We start from the raw sequence: 21370 nt of genomic DNA, 5'->3' as shown, positions 1-21370 counted from the left end.
TCAATCCAAGATGGCGCCAAGCGGCTAGAGATATCGCTCTGGGACAACCAGACAAAATGATCGGCATCTCATGACCAAGTCACATACCAAATATGGAAGGCGATTGGGGCAATAGTGGTGGAGTTATATGCTGTTTTATGCCGTTTTGGACTCGTAATGCATTTCTGCAATTTTCAATGCCATATGGCGACAAGCGATCAAACTTTTGATATGCATGTAAGAACCACGAAATGTTAAGCATCTTATGTTGATGCATACTGCCAAGTTTTACTGCCTTCTGTGCAGAACTTGAGAAGCTATGCTGTTTATAATGTAGTATCATCAGAATCTGGCGAATTCCAATATGGCGCCAAAGCAATACACATTTTGACATACACCCAAGAGCGAAAAATGTTCAACACACTTAGTTACTATGTACTGCCAGATTCTAGCTGCATAGTTGAAATAGTTATGGCGCTGCGATTTTTGAAAATACATTTTAGTACAAAATAAACAACAGAAGCAAACATCTAGATATCCGTAACTAATCAAGATATCGCAACGCATAGCTTATGGGCATTAATATTTGAGGGTATATATTGTATATCTGCACATTTACAGCGTTCTGCAGTTCATACATTCACAGTTATGGATTGCGAAAATGCCTACCCAACAAAATCTGCAAATTTCGATAAACATCTTCAATCCAATATGGCGCCGCAGCATCGCGTGACTTTGACATAGGACCAAGAACAGAAAATGTTCAACAACCAAAGGCAACTTCAGAACAAGCGTTTAAAGTGTTGTATGTGGTAAGTTTCGTTTGGCACAAAATAGCAAAGTAGCCCGTGAAAGTTTTTGAAGACAACTTTTGCCCAAAAAGTAAGCGTCAATATGGGCCATCATATAAACATAGGCATTTGACGATGCTACTGTGTAGAAACATGCATAGAAACAAAGTATACAGCGTTTGAAAGCCGTAGCCCTTGTAGTTTTAGTGCAGCACATTTTGGGAGGTATGCAGTCAGGATTTTGCTGAAAAACATCAACAAAACTTCAATCCCAAATAGCGTCCAAGCGGTGCATTTTAGCGACTTGAGCGTCCAGGCGAAATTGTAGGCATTTTGATTGGCATCTGCTCAAGAACTTTGGCACACATTGGAACATTAGTTTTGGAGATATTTGAATTTGAAATTGAAATTTTTGAATTAATTTTGAATTATCTGCCCTTTGCTATTGGGCCTACAGCCTAGAGATTTTAAAGCGCGATATCTACACCTCGGTGGGCATCTGGGTAATTTTTGTCAAGGCATTCTGTCCAGCGGTGCTCTCTGTAGCTCTGTTACAAAATACGGCGGAAGAATAAATAATAATAATAATAATAAATATAGCTGCGAGCAGCGATGTAGGGCTCCTTGGCGTTACTTCTTTCGAGCCTTTTGCATCTCTCACATATCTCATGAATGTAGTAATAGTATTAGTTAATATGAATCATATCACTGCTAGTCGAATGCTCTTCGATTGGAAGTACTGGGAGGTCTTTAAGTATCGATAAACTCATCAAAAAACCTATTTTCGTAGATTAAATAATATCACTTAGGTATCATGAATATCCAAACGGAAGAACACTTTGTCCAAACAGTCAGAGAAACAAAATTTTGATTGCCTGAACTAAATAATTTGAAAGGTTATCTGTGACTGACATTATGTGAATTTAAATGTACGTCACATGTAGCTGACAAGTCAGATTCACAGTCAGTAAACACAACTCATGTGTCATTTTACCAAAAGAATGACATTTTTATGCTCTTTATCAGGGTGCATTGTCTACTGATAGAGGTACCTGGCGAGTTGTGGTGCGGTTTTTTTCTGCACTGTTGGTAGACACCATTTCCATCTAAATATCATATCCCTTACAAAAGATTGAATTACAATGAAGATATAACACCTCTACTGGACTGTATTTTCATTTTGTGTAACGCTATGGGTTTTTGGCACATAACACATGTTTATGCTCTCATCATTATTAGAAAATGATCAGCAAACGTTTGAGATACATACTGCAAATTTTCATTGTGCTCTCTAGAGAACCAATAAAGTTAGCAACTATACAGTGCATTCATCACCACTTTCGCCTCTTTCTGTAACCTCCAAGAAGACTCGTCCCCACTCCGATACTTGTTATGTGCGAAAATACCGACAAACCAGTCAGAGCGCATGCGTAAATGATGCGTGCTTTGATAAAATAATCCCGAGTACTTAAATCGTTAATGGCATTATGTCATTGTTTAAACATCATGAAAATTATATATCGTCATATTGAAAGTAACGAAGAACGTAGCTAAAAGGATTTTGCTGCCTATTATGAAGTTTTAATAGAATCATCACGATTATTGGCGAGATTCAAATACACGCCACGTCGCGTTTGTTGACATCACTGCTCCTATGGGTCCAACTGAGTGTATTTCTGACGATCTTTAGCGGCGGGCTTGTTGTGGAGATTTATGCGATGTAGCCGACCAATTTTAGGAAATGTAATTATAATCGCTATGAGTTTCAAAACAATAATATCGCATTTGTATGTAACTAATAAACCTTAATCTTTAACATTGGGCTTATATTTCATAGCTCTGGGGATATTTTAGTCTGAGTGTTTTTTGGTCATTCATATTTTTTCAGCGAATTCATTTGAAATTTCACCAGGGGTCTGACAGCAAGGTTACAGGAATGTTCAGTTTGAGAAATATTTGAAAGTCATTTTTGAGTATCTGCTTTGGGATTTAATGTAGCTAAAATTTTGTCTTGCATATTCAATAATATGTTCATTTGTGATGATTAAACACTATTAAGGAAATTAACATAATTTGAAATATAAGGTGGACAGCTGGTAATATTTACATTATAATATGTCTTTAACAAATATGTTTTTCTCCTTCTTTTAGTTGTATCAAAGAGGTTTAGTTCTTTAAACTAAATAAGTAAAAAACAACAACAACAAAAACCTAGCAATACAATGTACATGTGCTTCGGTGATATTAAGAAACTTTGGAATCAAACAGGGGTAGAGTTACTTTTTTAAAGTAGTTCTGATGTTCATGCTTGTAATATGAAATCCTTCCAGAGGGGCACGAGTGCTATTCGGCTTGTCCCGAATAACACGAAGTTGGTCACGAATGTTTACAGTGAGGGAAAATAGAATGTCCTTGTCCTCTGATGTCTTTGAAAATACACTTAGACAAATTATTTGTTACTTCAGTATCGTTTAGCTTGTGTTTAACCCGCTCACGCTAGACAGCTTTCGTCATTGTCAATTGACATTTACATCGTCTCCCATATCTGCACATAGACCACGCTTTGCAGTAGTAGTCTCTTTATAGGAGATATCGTCCTTGCGCATTCCGTCAGACTGTCGCATGCTTTACACGGGTAATGTGCCGTGCAGTAAATGTGTGAGAAACTTTTGAAACATTGGCAATGTATCCCTGGGCGTCCCGGTGATGTAAAAGTACTGCCATATAGCTTGAATATTGCTGACTGGCGGTAAAACTAAACTCACTCAGTCAGTCACACTCACGCTCACGCAGAGTAGGAACTTGTGATTACACAGCAGTTAAAGGTACTTCAGTAGTTTTGTATCAGTATCCATTACACTGTTACACTCGGGCTGTTGCAACTGAATTTGTGAATCGAGAGCAGGTACATATACTGGAAATACACGCGTAACACGCGCGATACAGGTCACCTATGAAGTTTTACAATCCATGCAAACAACACCGAATTGTTAGCAGAAGCATTGATTACTCTTCGGGGCATTGCAAAACTGGGAGCCGATTTTACTAGGCGCTTACTTCAGCTAGACAGAGTTACCCCCTTAGACCACAGCTACAACTTTTACCCTGACCGGGCGAACGCTCAATCACTGACAATCTTTAAAAGCTGCCCTTACAAAAGATTGAATTACAATGAAGGAATAGCACCTCTACTGCAGGGTGTATTTTAATTTTGTGTAGCTAGCTCGTCATTGTCCAATTGAAATTTACATCGTCTCCCCATATCTGCACGTGGACCACGCTTTGCAGTGGTAGTCTCTTTATAGGAGATATCGTCCCTAGCTTTCCTTCAGACTGTCGCATGTTTTGCACGGGTAACCTGCCGTGCGTGAAATGTCGATGAAACTTATGACACATATCGGCAATGTATCCCTGGACTGCGTCGGTGATATAAAGAAGTCCCTATTTTGTTAAATCTGTCCAAACTTTGGGTTTTTGAATGTAAGTATTATTCATGATGACTGGTACGTTGTTGAAAGTCTGTTTGCGTCATATTTAAGCGTGTTCAGCCTGGAGTTTTCGCGTGAGTTTGTTTGGTACTCTTTTTTTCTTTCATTTGGGGCTCGTCTCAAATAGTTTTTCTTTTGGCTCCCATGCGTTGTATTCACATGCGGATAATGTTGAGCGCCTAAAGCTTGCAGTGACTTTTGACATTGGACCAAGAACAGAAAATGTTTAACAACCAAAGGCCACTTCAGAACAAGCGTTTAAACTGTTGTATGTGCTAATTTTTAGTTTGGCACAACATGGCAAAGAAGCCCGTGAAAGTTTTTGAAGACAACTTTTGCCCAAAAGTAGCGTCCAATATGGCTGCCATCATATAAACATAGGCACATTTGGGCGATGCTACTGTGTAGGAACATGCATAGACACAAAGTATGCTAGCGTTTGAAAGCCGTAGCTCTTGTAGTTTCAGTGCAGCACATTTTGGGAGGAAAGTAGTCAGCATTTTGCTTAAAACATCAACAAAAACTTCAATCAACACCGAAGCGTCCAAGCGGTGCATTTTAGCGACTTGAGCGTCCAGGCGAAATTGTAGGCATTTTGATTCGCATCTGCTCCAGAACTTTGGCAAACATTGGGCATTTGTTTTGGGAGATATTTGTATTTGCATTTGAAATTTTTGAATTAATTTTGAATTATCTGCCCTTTGCTATTGGGCCTACAGCCTAGGGATTTTTAAAGCGCGATATGTACCCCTCGGTGGGCATCTGGGTGAATTTTTTCAAGGCATTCTGTCCAGCGATTGCTCTCTGTAGGTCTGGTACAAAATACGGCGGAAGAATAAATAATAATAATAAAACACTATGATTATTATAGGTCTCCTGCCTAAAGGCAAAGGAGCCTAATAAAAAAACTTTCTGAAAACGATTACAATAGGTCTCCTGCCTAAAGGCAAAGAGCCCTAATTAAAAATCGTTATTTTGAGTTTTCGGGGTTTTGACCCGGAACTTGATAGTATGTCAAAAATGCTTTCTAATGGTCAAAGGTCACCAAAGGTCCACGGGGTCACAAGGTCATTTGACTGGTCCGTCCTACAAGACAAAAACCGCGTTTTTGGCTGAGCTAAGAAAGCTGTTGTTATTACCTCTAGGGTGACAGGAATTAGTGTTTCTGTTTTGCCCAGACCCGATGTATCATATCGCCCGGTCAGATTTAGGTGACAAATATGTCCGCCTCACTGTCCGCATGTCTGTCCGTCAAAATACTGTATAGTTAGTATCTCCGGAACTATGAAACGCGACAGAGTTGAGCTTTGCACACAGCATTCCCTTGACTGTGCCTTAACGATGATGTAAAAATCAAGTCATTTTGAATTTCAACTTTTGTTGCTATGGCAACCTGATAAATGAAAAACTTCAATCCAAGATGGCGGCCAAGCGGCTAGAGATATCGCTCTGGGACAACCAGACAAAATGATCGGCATCTCATGACCAAGTCACATACCAAATATGAAGCGATTGGGGCAATAGTGGTGGAGTTATATGCTGTTTTATGCCGTTTTGGACTCGTAATGCATTTCTGCAATTTTCAATGCCATATGGCCGACAAAGCGATCAAACTTTTGATATGCATGTAAGAACACGAAATGTTAAGCATCTTATGTTGATGCATACTGCCAAGTTTTACTGCCTTCTGTGCAGAACTTGAGAAGCTATGCTGTTTATAATGTAGTATCATCAGAATCTGGCCAATTCCAATATGGCGTAAGCAATACACATTTTGACATACACCCAAGAACAAAAAATGTTCAACACACTTAGTTACTATGTACTGCCAGATTCTAGCTGCATAGTTGAAATAGTTATGGCGGCGCTGCGATTTTTGAAAATACATTTTTTAGTACAAAATAAACAACAGAAGCAAACATCTAGATATCCGTAACTAATCAAGATATCGCCAACGCAGCTTATGGGCATTAATATTTGAGGTATATATTGTATATCTGCACATTTACAGCGTTCTGCAGTTCATACATTCACAGTTATGGATTGCGAAAATGCCTACCCAACAAAATCTGCAAATTTCCGATAAACATCTTCAATCCAATATGGCCGCGCATCTGCGTGACTTTTGACATAGGACCAAGAACAGAAAATGTTCAACAACCAAAGGCAACTTCAGAACAAGCGTTTAAAGTGTTGTATGTGGTAAGTTTCGTTTGGCACAAAATAGCAAAGTAGCCCGTGAAAGTTTTTGAAGACAACTTTTGCCCAAAAGTAGCGTCCAATATGGCGGCCATCATATAAACATAGGCACATTTGGCGATGCTACTGTGTAGAAACATGCATAGAAACAAAGTATGCAACGTTTGAAAGCCGTAGCCCTTGTAGTTTTAGTGCAGCACATTTTGGGAGGTATGCAGTCAGGATTTTGCTGAAAAACATCAACAAAAACTTCAATCCCAAATAAGCGTCGAGCGGTGCATTTTAGCGACTTGAGCCGTCCCAGGAAGAAATTGTAGGCATTTTGATTGCGCATCTGCTCCAAGAACTTTGCACACATTGGAACATTAGTTTGGAGATATCTGAATTTGAAATTGAAATTTTTGAATTAATTTTGAATTATCTGCCCTTTGCTATTGGGCCTACAGCCTAGAGATTTTAAAGCTAGCGATATCTACACCTCGGTGGGCATCTGGGTAATTTTGTCAAGGTAATGAAAGTTTAAGATGAAGTTAATTGTCAACACAAACATGACCAGTCAACCTCTCTTGATATCTTGCTCTTTAGTTGTTCAAACACACACATTTTTCAAGACTGACTTTGACCTTGACATGAATGTCATAGTGTATGAAATATGCAAAAATGGTACTAAAGAAATTGCTTACTGAAAAACATTCAATGGAAGTCTTGAAAGCCTATGAAGAAAATCCAGTGAATTCAGGTTAACATGCTGAAATCTTTGCAGTGACCTTGAAAATTATGTGAAAGTCACAAACTGGGCTCTGTGCCTTCATGAGATGAAACTTGGTGTCAAATATAAAAAAAATCCAGTGAATGGTTTTTGGACATCTTGCTGATTATCTTAACATGCAATTTAACATGGTGAAATCTTCAAAGTGAAGGTCACCAAAATTGACTGGACTTTCCCTAGATGAAACTTGGTGTCAAACATGAAGAAACTCCAGTGAATGGTTCTTGAGATATCTCGCTGACCATCTTAACATGCACGTTAACATACTGAAATCTTCAAAGTGTCGCTTTTACGTTGAAAATTAAGTGAAGGTCACCAAAATCTGGGCCCTTGCGCCTTCCCTAGATAAAGCTTGGTGTTGAATATGAAGAAAATCTAGTGGACGGTTCTTGAGATATCTCGCTGACAAGAGGAAAACGTTAAAGACCCCTTATGACCTTAAAATTAAGGTCAAGGTCACCAAACCTGACTGGGACGTTTCTTATACTGTGATGAACCTAGGTACCAAATATGAAAAGAATCTAGTCAATGGTACTTAAGATATTCCAATTCGTACGTACGTACGGACAGAGCCTAATACTATATCCCCCGCATCACGCGAAACGTGCGGCGGGGGATAACAACAAAGAACCATGTTATACTTACCTGCAATAACAACCTGAATAGGGAAATCTGAAAAATGACGGTAAGCAATTTTTTTTCTATGATTGCTCGTTGGTAAGGAACCAATGATCAATTGTGAGATTTCAACCAATTCCCAACACTAAGACACACACATGTGCAAACACACAATCTGCCAGCATTGCAGTACGGATACTCTCCAATCATAGAGCCTCACCAGAATCTGATACTGCTGTTTGTTCTGTTGGTGCGGAGACTGCGTCACCTGCTGTCGCTGCTGGCTTCCTGGTGCCTTGCCAGTGTTGCCACGTCCTTTTCCGGGGGACTCTGCTCGATGTTTCTGTTCCTTCACAGACAGCTTGGCAGATTCCCTCAGCTGCATGTACTCCTGGTAGTCACTCTGTAGCTGCTGACCAAATACTAGTGTCTGGCGTTGTTTCTGCCGCGTGACCCAGGCTGTCTTCCATCATTGGTTTCACGATTCTTGGATGCCTTCTGCTGATTGGTTGTATTCTTGAACTCCCCGTCTGACTGAGACTGAGACTGGGACTGAGATTGAGATTGAGACTGAGACTCCGAATTGAAACCTAACCATTTGCGTAACTGTCTGAAATGGAAATAAACAACATACAGACAAATCTTTCACAGAGGGTTTCCAACTTCAGTACAACAAGCTTAAGGACAGATGGTTTGTCTTAAAGATATCATGCAATATTAGCCACTGTATAACATCTCTACTCTATACTAATAAATACCCAGGGCCGATTCAGTGTTGTGCCATTTGAATCAGAGCTCTGGAAACAAACACGTCCAGATCACTGAACATAGTATACTGGAGTAGATATATATTACACTGGATAATGGAGGCAGGTACTTGTGTGGATTAAGATGGCAACTCTAAATCTTGTACATCTGAAATCCTTTATTAACCAACATCAACAACATAAACCTGTGCACTGATACTAACCAGTATTCACAAAGTTTGACAAAGATAGTTTACGTCATGGAAAATGGCATTTGTTCATTTTATTCTTTCTCGTTTGATGGTTATCTCAGCAATATTCCACACATTGATGGGTGTCTACAAATAACTAAATCCTGAACAGAAAATGCTGTGAATGCTGTTGCTGATAACAACAAGTACTCATGCCAGCTGGCTATGATGATATGTTATTGCCGCAGTCACTGAGCCCAACCATTGCATTAATTCAACTGCCCCTTAAGACCAGCTGAGGTTGCTGGAGACCAATTCCAAGAACACTCGCAGGGGTAGAAAATGACATGTCACACCAGGCAGGGTTTTACATGACGTGGGATTCCTGCGTATTTGACGCAACAATTTTGTTAAAGACTCTCAAAATATTATCATACGAGTCAAGCTTGACGCTAGTTTTATGAGTGACCCTCAGAATTTAGTTCAGAGTCAATAAAATCGATTTGATAGCAAACAATGATAGTTTTTTTTAGGTCTTTATTAATTTAGATATTTCTTTCAATTCATGTTCATAACTGTATGTTACATTGAATAAATCACAAGCCTGATTATGTGTTCAGTATACTGGAGTTTGTTATGAATGAACTGAACAGTGAAAAATATACTATTTATTAACTAGCATAAAAATGACAATACAACACAAAACAAAAAAAATCTTTGCAAAACTCTTGCTTTTTGATATACACACATAAATATTACACAAACATTTTTCCCAAATATTGAAAATGACTCCCCAAAATAAACACTGTGGGTCACCATGACTCTCTTTTTTCAAAGTCTGTGTAAAACCCTGCACCTGGGCTAGAGATAAGGGCCGTGTCAGCGTATGTATGGCTAAAAAATATGCACAATACGGTAGGAAATAGTTTAGAAAACGTAGCAGATAAACACGACAGCAATGGTGTACGGTCTCAGAATCATTTACGGAGGTACTTATCTGAAAACGTATTATTTTATTGTTGATTGCTCCATTTACACAAGAGTAGGATTGTTGTGGTGCATAGATGAAACAAAACACAAGATTACTGGTACTCCATTTAATTCCATTCAGTACTTGAAATGTACTCTTAAGGTTTTCCAGTACTCCTATATTGAAAAAAATAAGGAGTACCTACTCCTGATGTTGAAAAATTATCTGGAGCCCTGTTACACCCATAATTCCTGGTCACTGATTGGTCAAGGTCAGAACAATTATCTTGCCTTCTCGTCTGAATGTTGAGATCTGATTGGTTCACATGATCTTGATAAAATACTATGATATCCTGCCTAGCAGGGGAAATGCATTTCTGAACAGGACAATAATTTCCTTATACTCGGACATGAGGAAAACAAGCTGCACATGGATTTCTAAATACAACACTAAATCTCTTGAAGCATCTTACGACATTTTGACATCTAATTAGTTTAGGAAACACAGTAACACTCACTTAACAAATGGGATCACCATGAAGAAGTTATTGGGGTTCATCCCCAGCTTGGTCTTGCACCCAAGGTCCTTCTTGTGACAAGGCAGAGAATCAATAGGGAACCACTGCAGGCTCTGAAACCAAACATCCACTGCATGTCCACTATTCTGAGACCCATGGTATTATGTGGGATTCCAAACTAACTTCCCTTAACATGCAAAGTGGTAGATATTGGTATTTGTTCAAAATATTTATTCTAACACTGCATTCAAACCATACTGTTAAACTAAGCATCAAAGCTGTTTACTCTAGATTGGTTCTGTAATTAATGAAATACATGTCACTTTTACACTGCTAGAACATTGGCTTAAACTGTAACAGCATGAAATGCCATAGTAATGGGTAAATAGGGACATTTTCAGTACAGCCACCATGTACATCCTTTTAAATATGTAACTAAAATGTAGTGTGGACTATTTGACAGTGTTTATGTACACTTGCTCAAAGGTCAGTATTTGGCCTGAAGTCTCCAACAAATGTTGTTTAAAGTTCCCAGCAGCAATTAAACATATCCCAGTTCATGGTGCTATAGCTGCCAGTAATGATATGGCATTGCAGAAATGTATTGTAGTTCAGATTATATGACCAATATTGAGGAAGATAGTGGTGGTCCGATTAATTGAAATAATAGAAGATTGGTCGCAGTGACTAAACGATCATAATCGAACACAAACAATTTTGGAACACTTGTTTGCAAAGGTTGGTTTTGCCTGTTACATTTCATAAGCACTACAAGCTCGTTCAAAGTCATGATTGAATTTATCTTAAAGACTCTAGGAAATTTATGTTCCTAACATACTAGTCATCCTTAAAAGGTGTGCAATTTGCAACAAAAAACACACAGAAAAAATTACATGTTTTTTTCTTTATTTTTTGTGCATTAACAACCATAACCAGGAAAATTTGATAGATGACACTAACCAATAATTTTCGATGATTGATCGGTTGTAATGAACCAGTCACCAATTATGAGATTTGAACCAATTCCCAACACTAGAGGAAGAAGCATTTCAAAGTCTCTGAAACAAGGCCTATGAATAATCCCAGCTACGATGACAACAGAACTTGCTCACAAGTCTTCTGAACACAGTCATCATGTTAACCACGTTAAAATGTGATTGTTTTGCCCATTTCTTTGGAGGCTTAAAGGCGTTATTCAGATAATGTAATTTTCTGAGTAAAATTGATATTTTATACTTATCCTGACTCATGTATTATTGCTTGTCTCCTTCCCTTCCCGAACGTTAGTGGAACACTTGTATCTCCTTTTTGAAGCTCCCTTCAATAAAGCAGACGTAAAATCACTACTCACCACGAGTTGTATTCCTCTCAGTTTTGGCGGGAAAACAGCGCCACCTGTCTTCCCACGCTTCACTCTCTCCGAATAGCTAGCCCGACACTTCGATTTACAGGGAAATCCAAAGTGCCTAGCAGGGGAGGTTGGGAGGGCTTACCTCATGAGTCAGGATAAGTATAAAATATCAATTTTACTCAGAAAATTACATATTTTTCCTTATCCTGACTCATGTATTATTGCTTGTAGAATCCGTCGGTTCTTGTGGTGGGACAAGCCACTTCTGGATTCCAATTAGTGATTTACGTCTTGCATACCCCCCTATGGGAACTTCCTGGTAGCACTTCAATTTACTGCTAGGCTCTGCTGCTGCTGTAACCCTTTACTTCCAGCTTTCTCTGATGGGGGGACCACAATTGTTAACTTTTGGTCCTTGCTTCTGTTAACATTTTTATGTGGATTTGCAACTCCATCTCTTGATGCAAGCATCAAGTGGAGAAGCGACCCTTTTATGTACTGCGATGCGTCCTTACAAGTACTGGGTCTTATCACTTATGCTAGTCTGTCTTAGGCGTGCATATGGACTCTAAAGCTGTAACTCTCCTGAGTGTAGGCTTTTGCAAGTCATGTGATAAAGGGTGAGACTCCGTCTCAGCCTTTGTGGAACTGTCAATTGTTGTGCTACAACAAGTGGGCGAAATGGTGAATGCCAGAGGCGTCCTCGGTGGCGATGTCTCTCAGGTAGTGGTTGGCAAACACCATGTCCGATTTCCAGAAGCAGCCCTCCATTATCGTAGGTGATAGAGCAATTCCCATGTAGAGCTTAAAGTGTTGGCCCAGAGCTCTAATTTCATGTGGATTGGAGGCTCTTGGAGGATCAAGTCCTGCTGCTTTGTAGGCCCGTAGTATGACAGTTCTCATCCATATTGATATCGTAGTGCAAGAGATCTCCGTCTGTGTCGCTGTCGATATAGGGATGAAAAGACGCTTGAATTTTCGTCTCCTGGTCCTAGACCTTTGTAGGTAGACTTTCAATGCTCTTACTGGGCATAAGGATAGGTCCTGTGTATCCTGTGGCCCAAGGACTGATGATAGTGCTGGGATGTGGAATTGTCTGTCCGGTTGTCCTGGCAGTTGATTCTTTGCTATAAAGTCCCATCTCAGTCCCATATGCACGATGTTTCGATTTTCGTCAAATCGTGTCCTCTCGAAGTCTAGAGCATGTATTTCCGACATCCTTGCTGCTGTTGCTAAGGCGATCAGGAATAGAGTTTTCTGCGTCAAGAACTCAAAAGATGTCCTATCTAATTGTTCATAAGCGTCACTGGTGAGATGCCGTAGAACTATGTTGAGGTCCCACGCCGGAGCTTTAAATCTCTGTTGTTGGTCCTCCAGTTTAAAAGAGCGTAGTAAGGCCAGTAACTCTGGTACCTTAGTCAGTTTTACACTCGTCCTCATAGTGATAACTGAGCTCAATGCCGCTAGGTATGTTAAGAGTGTTGACCCTTTCAACCGCTTCGTTTGTCTTAGGTGACAAAGATAGTCCGCCACTTGAGGGTGTGTCGCTTTTATGGCTGTGAAGCCTGTTTTCAAAGTGTAGGTCTCGAAGCTTCGCCATTTGTCGTCGTACAAGTTGCGTGTTGACTTGCGTAAAGCTAAGCGTGACTGCTTTCGCTGCTCTGGCGGAATATCCTCTCTTATTCAAGCACGCCTTGATACGCTCCACGCGTGTAGCTGGAACACCTGTGGGTTGCCGTGTGCTTGCTTTGTGTGTGGATGTACTAGCAAGTTCGGTCCACTCTGGTAGTTGCAGTTGAGGTGGTCCTAGTTCTTGTATGAGAATGGGGGACCATATTCTAAGGCTGGCCAGTATGAAGTTTGAAGCTCTGGATGTAGCACCAAAATCAGTTGCAGGTTCTTCGTCTGTATGATTTTCTGCAACACTTCAGAAGGTTAGCCGACCTTGTATTAGAGCTAGTGGTGGGAACTTTAAAATGCTGGTCCAGTAAGCGTTTTAGTCCTTCCCAAGAGATGCTTCCAGAGCACAGGCCCAACAGGCTCTGCCACTGTCGTAAGTAGTGGCATTAGACTGAGTCCACCATAGAGAGAGTAGAGCTTCGGCGATACCATCTGTCTCCCTCTGCTGGCGTATCTTTAGCCAACGGTCCTCTGGTACTGCTATGCGGTTTTCCGTTGTGATGAGCCGAATTCCTAGGAACTGCAGGTCATGTGTAGGCTCTAGTTCCGACTTGAGGAGATTCACTAGCCACCCTAGTTGTGTGAGAAGCCTGATGGTAAAGTCCAGCTGTAGTCTGAGATGATTGGGATCTTGATGAGCTTGAATCCCGTCGTCTAGGTAGAACGCACTGCGTAGACCTCGATGATGTAGGTATGTGACTATGGGCTTCGTCACTCTTGTAAACAACCAGGGGGCCGATGATATTCCAAATGGCAGGACTTTCCTTGATTCCGGATGTATAGGAATATGCAGGTATGCGTCCTGTAGATCTATGCTGGCCATGTGGTCCAACGGACGGACGAGATGTAGTAGTTGTGGTAGATGAATCATGCTGAACTTTTGTGGTTTGTGTAGATAATCTCTGTTGAATGTCCTCATGTTGTAAATTAGTCGGAACTTTTCTTTGGAGTTTTTCTTTGGTACGAGGAAAACTGGGGAGTAGAATCCTGGTGAGATCTGGTCCTGGTCTATCACCTCTATGGCGTCCTTCTCTAGTAGAGATGTGACCGCTTCTTGTAGCCTCTCTGTCCGATGGGTTGCAAAGTTGAACCTCTGTGGTGCGTTTGTTAGTGGAGGGGCTGCTTGTAGTTGTATGTGATATCCGTCTCTTAGGATGTTGGATACAAAAAGGATCTTGAAGAATTCCCCAGTTCTCCCAGTAGTGTTGTAGACGTCCACCCACTTGGGAAGGTTGAACAGGAACGGCTGGGGGTGGAAGACTCCAGTCGTTCCGAACCCGTCTTTCATCGTCTATAGCCTCTGGGTGCCCTGCCTCGTCCGGGTCGTCCTCTATAGTTGCCGGATGGGCGACGAAAAGAATCCTTTCCTCCTTTGGAGGTCCCCATTTTCTTTTCTCTTGCTTTCTGGATGCCTGCAAATTTGGATTTGCCAGAGTAGCGTTGGGACGCCTGTCTGATGACACTGGCTAGTGTATCAATGGACTTGATCATCAAGACTTCCCTAGATTCCTTCGTGACTTCCTTGGCGACCTTGTCAATCTCCCCTGCGAAGATGGATGTTGTAGACCATGGAGCTCTGTACAGCGTCTTAGTGAAGCGTTCACTCCAGTTGCATGACGACAATAGTCCTTGTCATCTAGCTAGCGTCAATGCTGCTGATATGGATGATAGATGCTCCGACATAAATTGGTGGTCCTTTTTCTGCGTTAGTAGGGCAGAATAAATCATCCGGTCTTCCTCTGCAGTAGAGTTCTTAAACTTGGTGATGAGCGTCTCATTAACTGCCCTGGATCTGTTAAGTCCGAAGAACATCCTTCTGGTCATAGTGTCTATCTGTGCCAGCTTTTTGTCCTCAATCTTGTAAGATTTGGTCCGGGAGTCGTTGATGATTTTATAGTTCTCATCTACTTCTTGTGCCTTCATGAAGGGGTCCATGTTGTGTAGTGAGAACTTCTTTGCGTTGAACTGTGGGATATTAGGAGCCTGGAACTTCGTTGCCTTCCTGAAGGCTGCGTCTAAATCCTCTGGTACTTCCGAGATGGGATCAATTGGAGGTAGAGTGATCGTGTCCACATCATCGTCCTTCATTAGGTATGTGAGTGCTTCATTCTCTTCCTTAGAGGGTGACGCTAGGTCCAGTCCATTAGCCATCCAATATTTTATCTCTGAGTCCGAAAATATGATACCGCCATCGTCCTCTGTATCATGTCCACTGGTATAAGATCGTTGATCATCCTCAGTTGGGGATCTGCGTGGGGACCTGTGTGGAGATCTGCGTGGCGATCTACGTGGAGATGAGCATGTTGAACTACGTGTAGTTCTAAGAGGCGATCTGTAAGGCGACCTGCGTGTAGGTGAGCGTCTTCTAGTCCGGGATTGCCTTCCTGACGATTTTGTTGACGCTGTTGAAGATATTACAGATGACCTTCCGCAGGTGAGAGATTCTGTTGAGGGTCTGAGTCCCAAGACGAGTCTCTCGACCTTCTAGGTGGTGTAGGTTTCCTTCTCTGCGAAGTGGGTAGCCTGCGTGAAGGTTCTTTATTGGCCTCATCATCTGATGACGATCTCATTGGTTCTGAAGAGCGTGCCGTCCTGCGCTCAGGTTTGCTGACGTCATGTAGCGTAGATCTGCTCTTGGTCCTAGAGCTAGATTCTCTGGTAGGCCTCTCAGATGTATCATCAGTGTGGGGTCGTTCGTGCAGGTCTGGATCCTCTCCGAGGTTGATGACTTGAGCATGAGAGCCGCCTGGCTGTCCATCATGCGTGGCTCTTTCCTGCGCGAAGCGTTTCTCCATCATCTGTTGAGAGAATTGCTGCATAAAGGCCCCGGGGTTGAATGTCTGCGACGATTGTAGAGATGTCGTCTCTGAAACGGTAGCCATATGGTCCAGGGATCGCTGTGCCTCATGGATCTCTGCTGTCGGTGTGGAAGGTAACTCGGACTGCGTAGATAGGGCTGCTGACGTTACCGTTGCTGAGGCCTGCTTCCTTTTCTTATGCTGTATCTGTGGGTTGATCAACAGCGGCTCATCATAAAGTCCTCTCTCTTCCATCGGGACGATTTCGGCCGAAAAGGTCCTCGTAGTCTGCGAAGAACTGCCCGTAGAGCTGGTTGAAGTCTTAGGGGTGTGAGGCTTCTTCTGCGTTGAAGATGGCCTCTTCTTCTTCGTATGGGTTGAGGAGTTGTCCGATGTAGAAGACCTTTTCTTCGGTGTAATGGCGGACAACATCCCACGCCCATCTTCAGAGGACGCCTCCGGCAGGTCACTGGATGGAAGTATGTCGTCTGACAACGATGGACAGCTCTTGAGGGACTCAGCCGGTTTATCCATGACTTGCAAAAGTCGTCTGGATTTATCCTTAGCACGCCTAAGTACAGAGAAATAATAATTATTAAATTGAATTTGTGTTAATTGCTGACATAAGTTACAGCGAGAGCTGGAAGTACATATTGTTGTGCAACTGGGGCACAGTAAATGCGGGTCTGCAGCAGATAACCTAAACCTACAACGAAAACAGGTTTTCATGAAATGTAAACAAACTGAACAATCACGTAAAACCGTAAATAAACAGTCAAATTACGAATAAATTTCAAACCATATTGTAGAAGGATACTCCCTGAAACCTTATAAAGGTAACTTATAGGGAAATAACTAAGTTATCAAAGGATATAGTGCCGTATTGGAGACACAGGTGCTCTCCCAACCGTCCACTAGGGTGAAGAAGGAGAGAGTGAAGTGGGAAGACGGGTGGTGCCATTTTCCCGCCAAAACTGAGAGGAAGACAACTCGTGGTGAGTAGTGATTTTACGTCTGCTTTATTGAAGGGAGCTTCAAAAAGGAGATACAAGTGTTCCACTAACGTTCAGGAAGGGAAGGAGACAAGCAATAATACATGATAAGGAAAAATTTTAAAATTCAGCTTGTATTTGGTAAGTTATTACATTCAAACAAAACCTTATGACAGTCCTGTTTAATGAAAAAAAGTGCAAACAGAATTTCCGATCTGACTTTAAACATGGCCGCCATTACTTCTTCATGATTAAGTTTAACCACAGCATGGCTCTGTTTTTCTATGGTCTGGAATAACAGTGGCGGATCCAGGGGGTTCGAACCCCCCCTTTTGAAAATGACTAAAGACCACATTTAAGTTAATGTTCTGGATCCGCCTATGAATAACATGTAATGGTATTTATCAAAGATACTCAGAACAACAGAAAATTAAGATGTCAACCTTTATCTCCTTGCGTGTCTTGGGCTGAAAATGAGTATTGAGTGGCACCCCTGGGACGATGTATAGACGGGTAAGCTGATCATTCATCTGGTTCTCTAAGTAGTCGGTTTTCCGGATAAGGCCTGAGATGTCTAATCCTGTCTCCTCCATCACCTGAGAACAAATAGAAAGGGAGAGAGTGAGTGAGTGAGATTTTACGCGCTTTTTACAATATTCCAGCAATATCATGGCAGGGGACACAAGAAATGGGTTTCACACATTGTACCCATGCGGGAAATCGAACTCGGGCCATCAGCATGACGAGCAAATGCCTTAAACAAATAGAGAAGAAAATTACCTCTTTATTAGTAAAGTTGTAAAGATACACTTTCAGTTTAGAACAAATTCCACCATTGAATGCTACAGGGGAACTACACTTTTAGGTAATAATACTAAGAATGTCTACTTTTCATAAAATGTTCCACAGGTACAAGAATGAAACACTGCTTCCTCATTGAATTTCTGTTGTCATAAACATAATAAAAGTATGTGTGAGCACTGATATTACAGTACGTACCTCTCTGACAGCGCAGTTTAGGGGACTCTCTTCAGCATTCACCTTGCCCTTAGGGAACCCCCAGCTTGCCTTGGTCCAAAACCCTTGCACCAGGAGACACTGCAAGTAAACATGTACATTTGCTTTGTTGCTTGTCATGCTAATAGTTATATTCCTTCTTACACATACAGTGTTATAGTTATCTGTCACTACAAGCCAGCTTCATTGGAGCAAAGTCGGAAGTGCTGCAGGTGTTTTATGTTTTCCAGTTCGATGAAACAAAAAAACTTGCTACGGCTGATAAACCTAGAAACCTAATCAGCGCTAATCTATCGGTCTGCTTAAATATTTTCTAATAATAATTGATAATCAGTAATATCATTGTTGTGAACAATCACATATGATCATCGATATAAAAAATTCTCATCAATATCATACGTTAATAGTTGTGAGTGAGTGAGTTTAGTTTTAGCCGCTTTTAGCAATATTCCAGCAATATTACAGTGGGCAACACCAGAAATGGGCTCCACACATTGTGCCCACATGTGGGGAATTGAAACAGGTATTCAGTGTGAACGCTTTAACCACTAGGCTACCCCACCAACTGTTAATACTTGTGAGGAAATAAAGTATTTATTCACACTCACAATACACTAGGTTACATCTTTTTTCAAGGACTGCTTGTAAATTATGTACAGATTGATGTTTTTTGTGAGTAATCCATGCAGAAATGTGTCAGTACTCAACAGTCACATTATTAAATGGTGATGAAACAGTGAACGGTTTTAGAGTTCTGCTCCGGAAAACAGTACTACCACCAATTTCTGTCTAAGTCAAACTTGTTGCCATGGAAACGCAAAAAATATTTTATTCAGAAATCCAAAACTACCAAAAGGCACCAGTAGACCACCAGATCTATCTATGTGCCAAGTTTGGTGAAGAAATATTGAACGGTTTTAGATTTATGCTCCAGAAAAGACAAATGTGCACGGACGCACGGACGCACTACGGAGTGCATTTTAATACCCCCCCACACACAAAACGCATTGCGGGGGATAATAAACCAATGATTGCAGCCTTCTGAAAGGATTTAGAGATGCAACTTTACACAGAAAATTCTGGCACCTTATACTGAAGAAATACAGTTCGCTCTACCACCATGTATAGTGTAATAAAACTCACTTTTGCCCTGAACTATTATAGTTAAAGCACGAGGACGCTTTGGCGTCCGAAAGTGCTTTAACGCCATAATAGTTCAGGGCTTAAAAGTGTTTTATTACACCATACATGGTGGTAGAGCTTAACTGTATTACTTTTCTAAGATGCCAAATTTAATACTTTCTAAGGATAATTACGATTAATTTAACGCAGAAAACAAACGACGGTATCGGGTGACCTAAATTAAGAATCCGCGACAGGGCTAACTGGCACGCTGTTCTATTGATGTGTCTGCCCCCTCACGCTAAGACCTAACGCTACCAGAAAACAAATGATAAACAGTTTGATGACGGGTTTACGCTCGATTAAATATCTTCTCTAAATTAGTTTAATTACATCTGTGATTAACGAAACCATGTGAACGCCGATTTCTACTACCAACGTATGTTTAGATCAGTACATCCAGACGAAGCTGAGTAGTCAAGCGACATTCCACGCATTGCATTGTGGGATGTAAACATTGCTAACGCTGCCGTCGCTGAAAACTTGTGAGTCGAATTGAGACATTTAAAACGCCAGAAAACATAAACGTAATGTTTCCACCAGTGATGTTAGGTGAGTGAAGCAACTGCAAACCAAGAAACGGGATGCAACGCAGTAGTTTACTGTAGGAGGCTGTACGAGGTGATGACAACTGACATGCATCGTGACGCCGCTACATTGTGACGCAATAACCGCTAGGCATCTTAGAAAATGTTATACAACTGGGACCACTACTTGTATTCACAATCTGTTCGACTTAAAGGTCACATGCAACGTAAAACACAACTTTGCAGATTCTGATACCTTTCAGTATGGACGCATCGAAACAAATCATCAAAATGCAAATTCAAGTTATAAAGTTGAAAAAAACCCGATGAAAAACGGCACAAAATCGGAGTTCAAACATTCGTTTGAACTCCGATTTTATGCATGGTTTTTTCATCGGTGGAAAACGGGTTTCAACAGCTGGGCTGCGCTCATAGCATGTGCCCAGTGAAATAGGTTCGCGCAACTTGGAAGCGGGCTGTCTGGTGAATACTCGGTGAAGGCTTTGGTGTGAGCTATTTTCATAATGTTTTGTTGATATCTCACAGGTATGAAGCTTTTATATGTTATGACAGTAAATAAACTGTTTATATAATTTCATTTGTCTATTTCACCACACGTTCTTCTTACCGAGTCACTTTCTCAGTTCGATACTTAAAAGCAATGTCATTATTTAGCGTTGACACAATTTCTAACTGTGATATAGATATGTCGTTGTCACAGACAAAACTCAATGTCTTGTTTTATTGACACCTGTGTGTCTGCCTGCCTGTCTGCTAATGACAATATTCAATACACAACTGCGATCACTGACCACATGCAATTTGAACTTAACACCAATCAGGCTATACACCATAAACAAAACGCATTGATTTATGGCCCGAGTTCGGTCTCTGTCACATTATGTAATTACACAGACAGGCAGGTGTGATACTTGAACACATGACATGTTATGATGTCTGTTGATTGCAAAATGTTATACACAAAAAATGAGCATGTATTTACAAAACCCAACATCTCTATATATACACACACAATGAGCCGTGAAGGCGGCATCTGCAAATGAACCAGCCGTTACACTTGAGTGCACACCCACCCGCTCTGACTGGGTTCGGTATCCCGGCTGCTTTGTTTCGAGGGAGGTAAACCCAAGTACAAAATATTGCACTTTTGATTTGCGATTATACACTTATAATTTTGTTTATTTGTTTTTTCATAATCAGCAATGCATATTATATGTCATGAAGAAGTGATAATTGTATTTTAATTATGTTTGATTTTTTGGTTGCATGTGACCTTTAACAAAGCATCAATGTCATTATTATGTATTGTATCAATAAGTGAGGTGGTGAGGTGAAATGGGGTTTTGAGAATATTTTTCGCTCATATGACGATGTGCATGCGTGTGATTCTGTGAATGTGCGGCTGCTTGTACTAACCCTGACTAAAGCTGGTTTTATAGTGCTAGATCACTGAGATAACATGCCGTAGTTACGCATGAACACCCCACTCAGACACATTATACTGGCTCTGAGCCGACCAGTCCTTGTTGTACCC

At 41.0% G+C, this 21370-nt stretch overlaps 1 protein-coding gene across 1 annotated transcript in view; it reads right to left on the bottom strand.

The window, feature by feature from the left end:
* The window catches only part of LOC124282444 (m7GpppN-mRNA hydrolase-like), a 28712-nt gene that overhangs the window by 5116 nt on the left and 2226 nt on the right, over positions 1 to 21370 (bottom strand). The window contains 5 exon segments of the mRNA XM_046718429.1: positions 8065 to 8289; positions 8292 to 8454; positions 10269 to 10381; positions 17533 to 17685; positions 18089 to 18187. Coding sequence (XP_046574385.1) covers positions 8065 to 8289; positions 8292 to 8454; positions 10269 to 10381; positions 17533 to 17685; positions 18089 to 18187 — 753 coding nt within the window.

This window comes from Haliotis rubra, unplaced genomic scaffold (assembly GCF_003918875.1).
Source record: "Haliotis rubra isolate DU_JTF1 unplaced genomic scaffold, ASM391887v1 Scf3, whole genome shotgun sequence".
NCBI classification, from domain to species: Eukaryota; Metazoa; Mollusca; class Gastropoda; order Lepetellida; family Haliotidae; genus Haliotis; species Haliotis rubra.
This window is presented reverse-complemented; position numbering and strand designations above follow the sequence as displayed.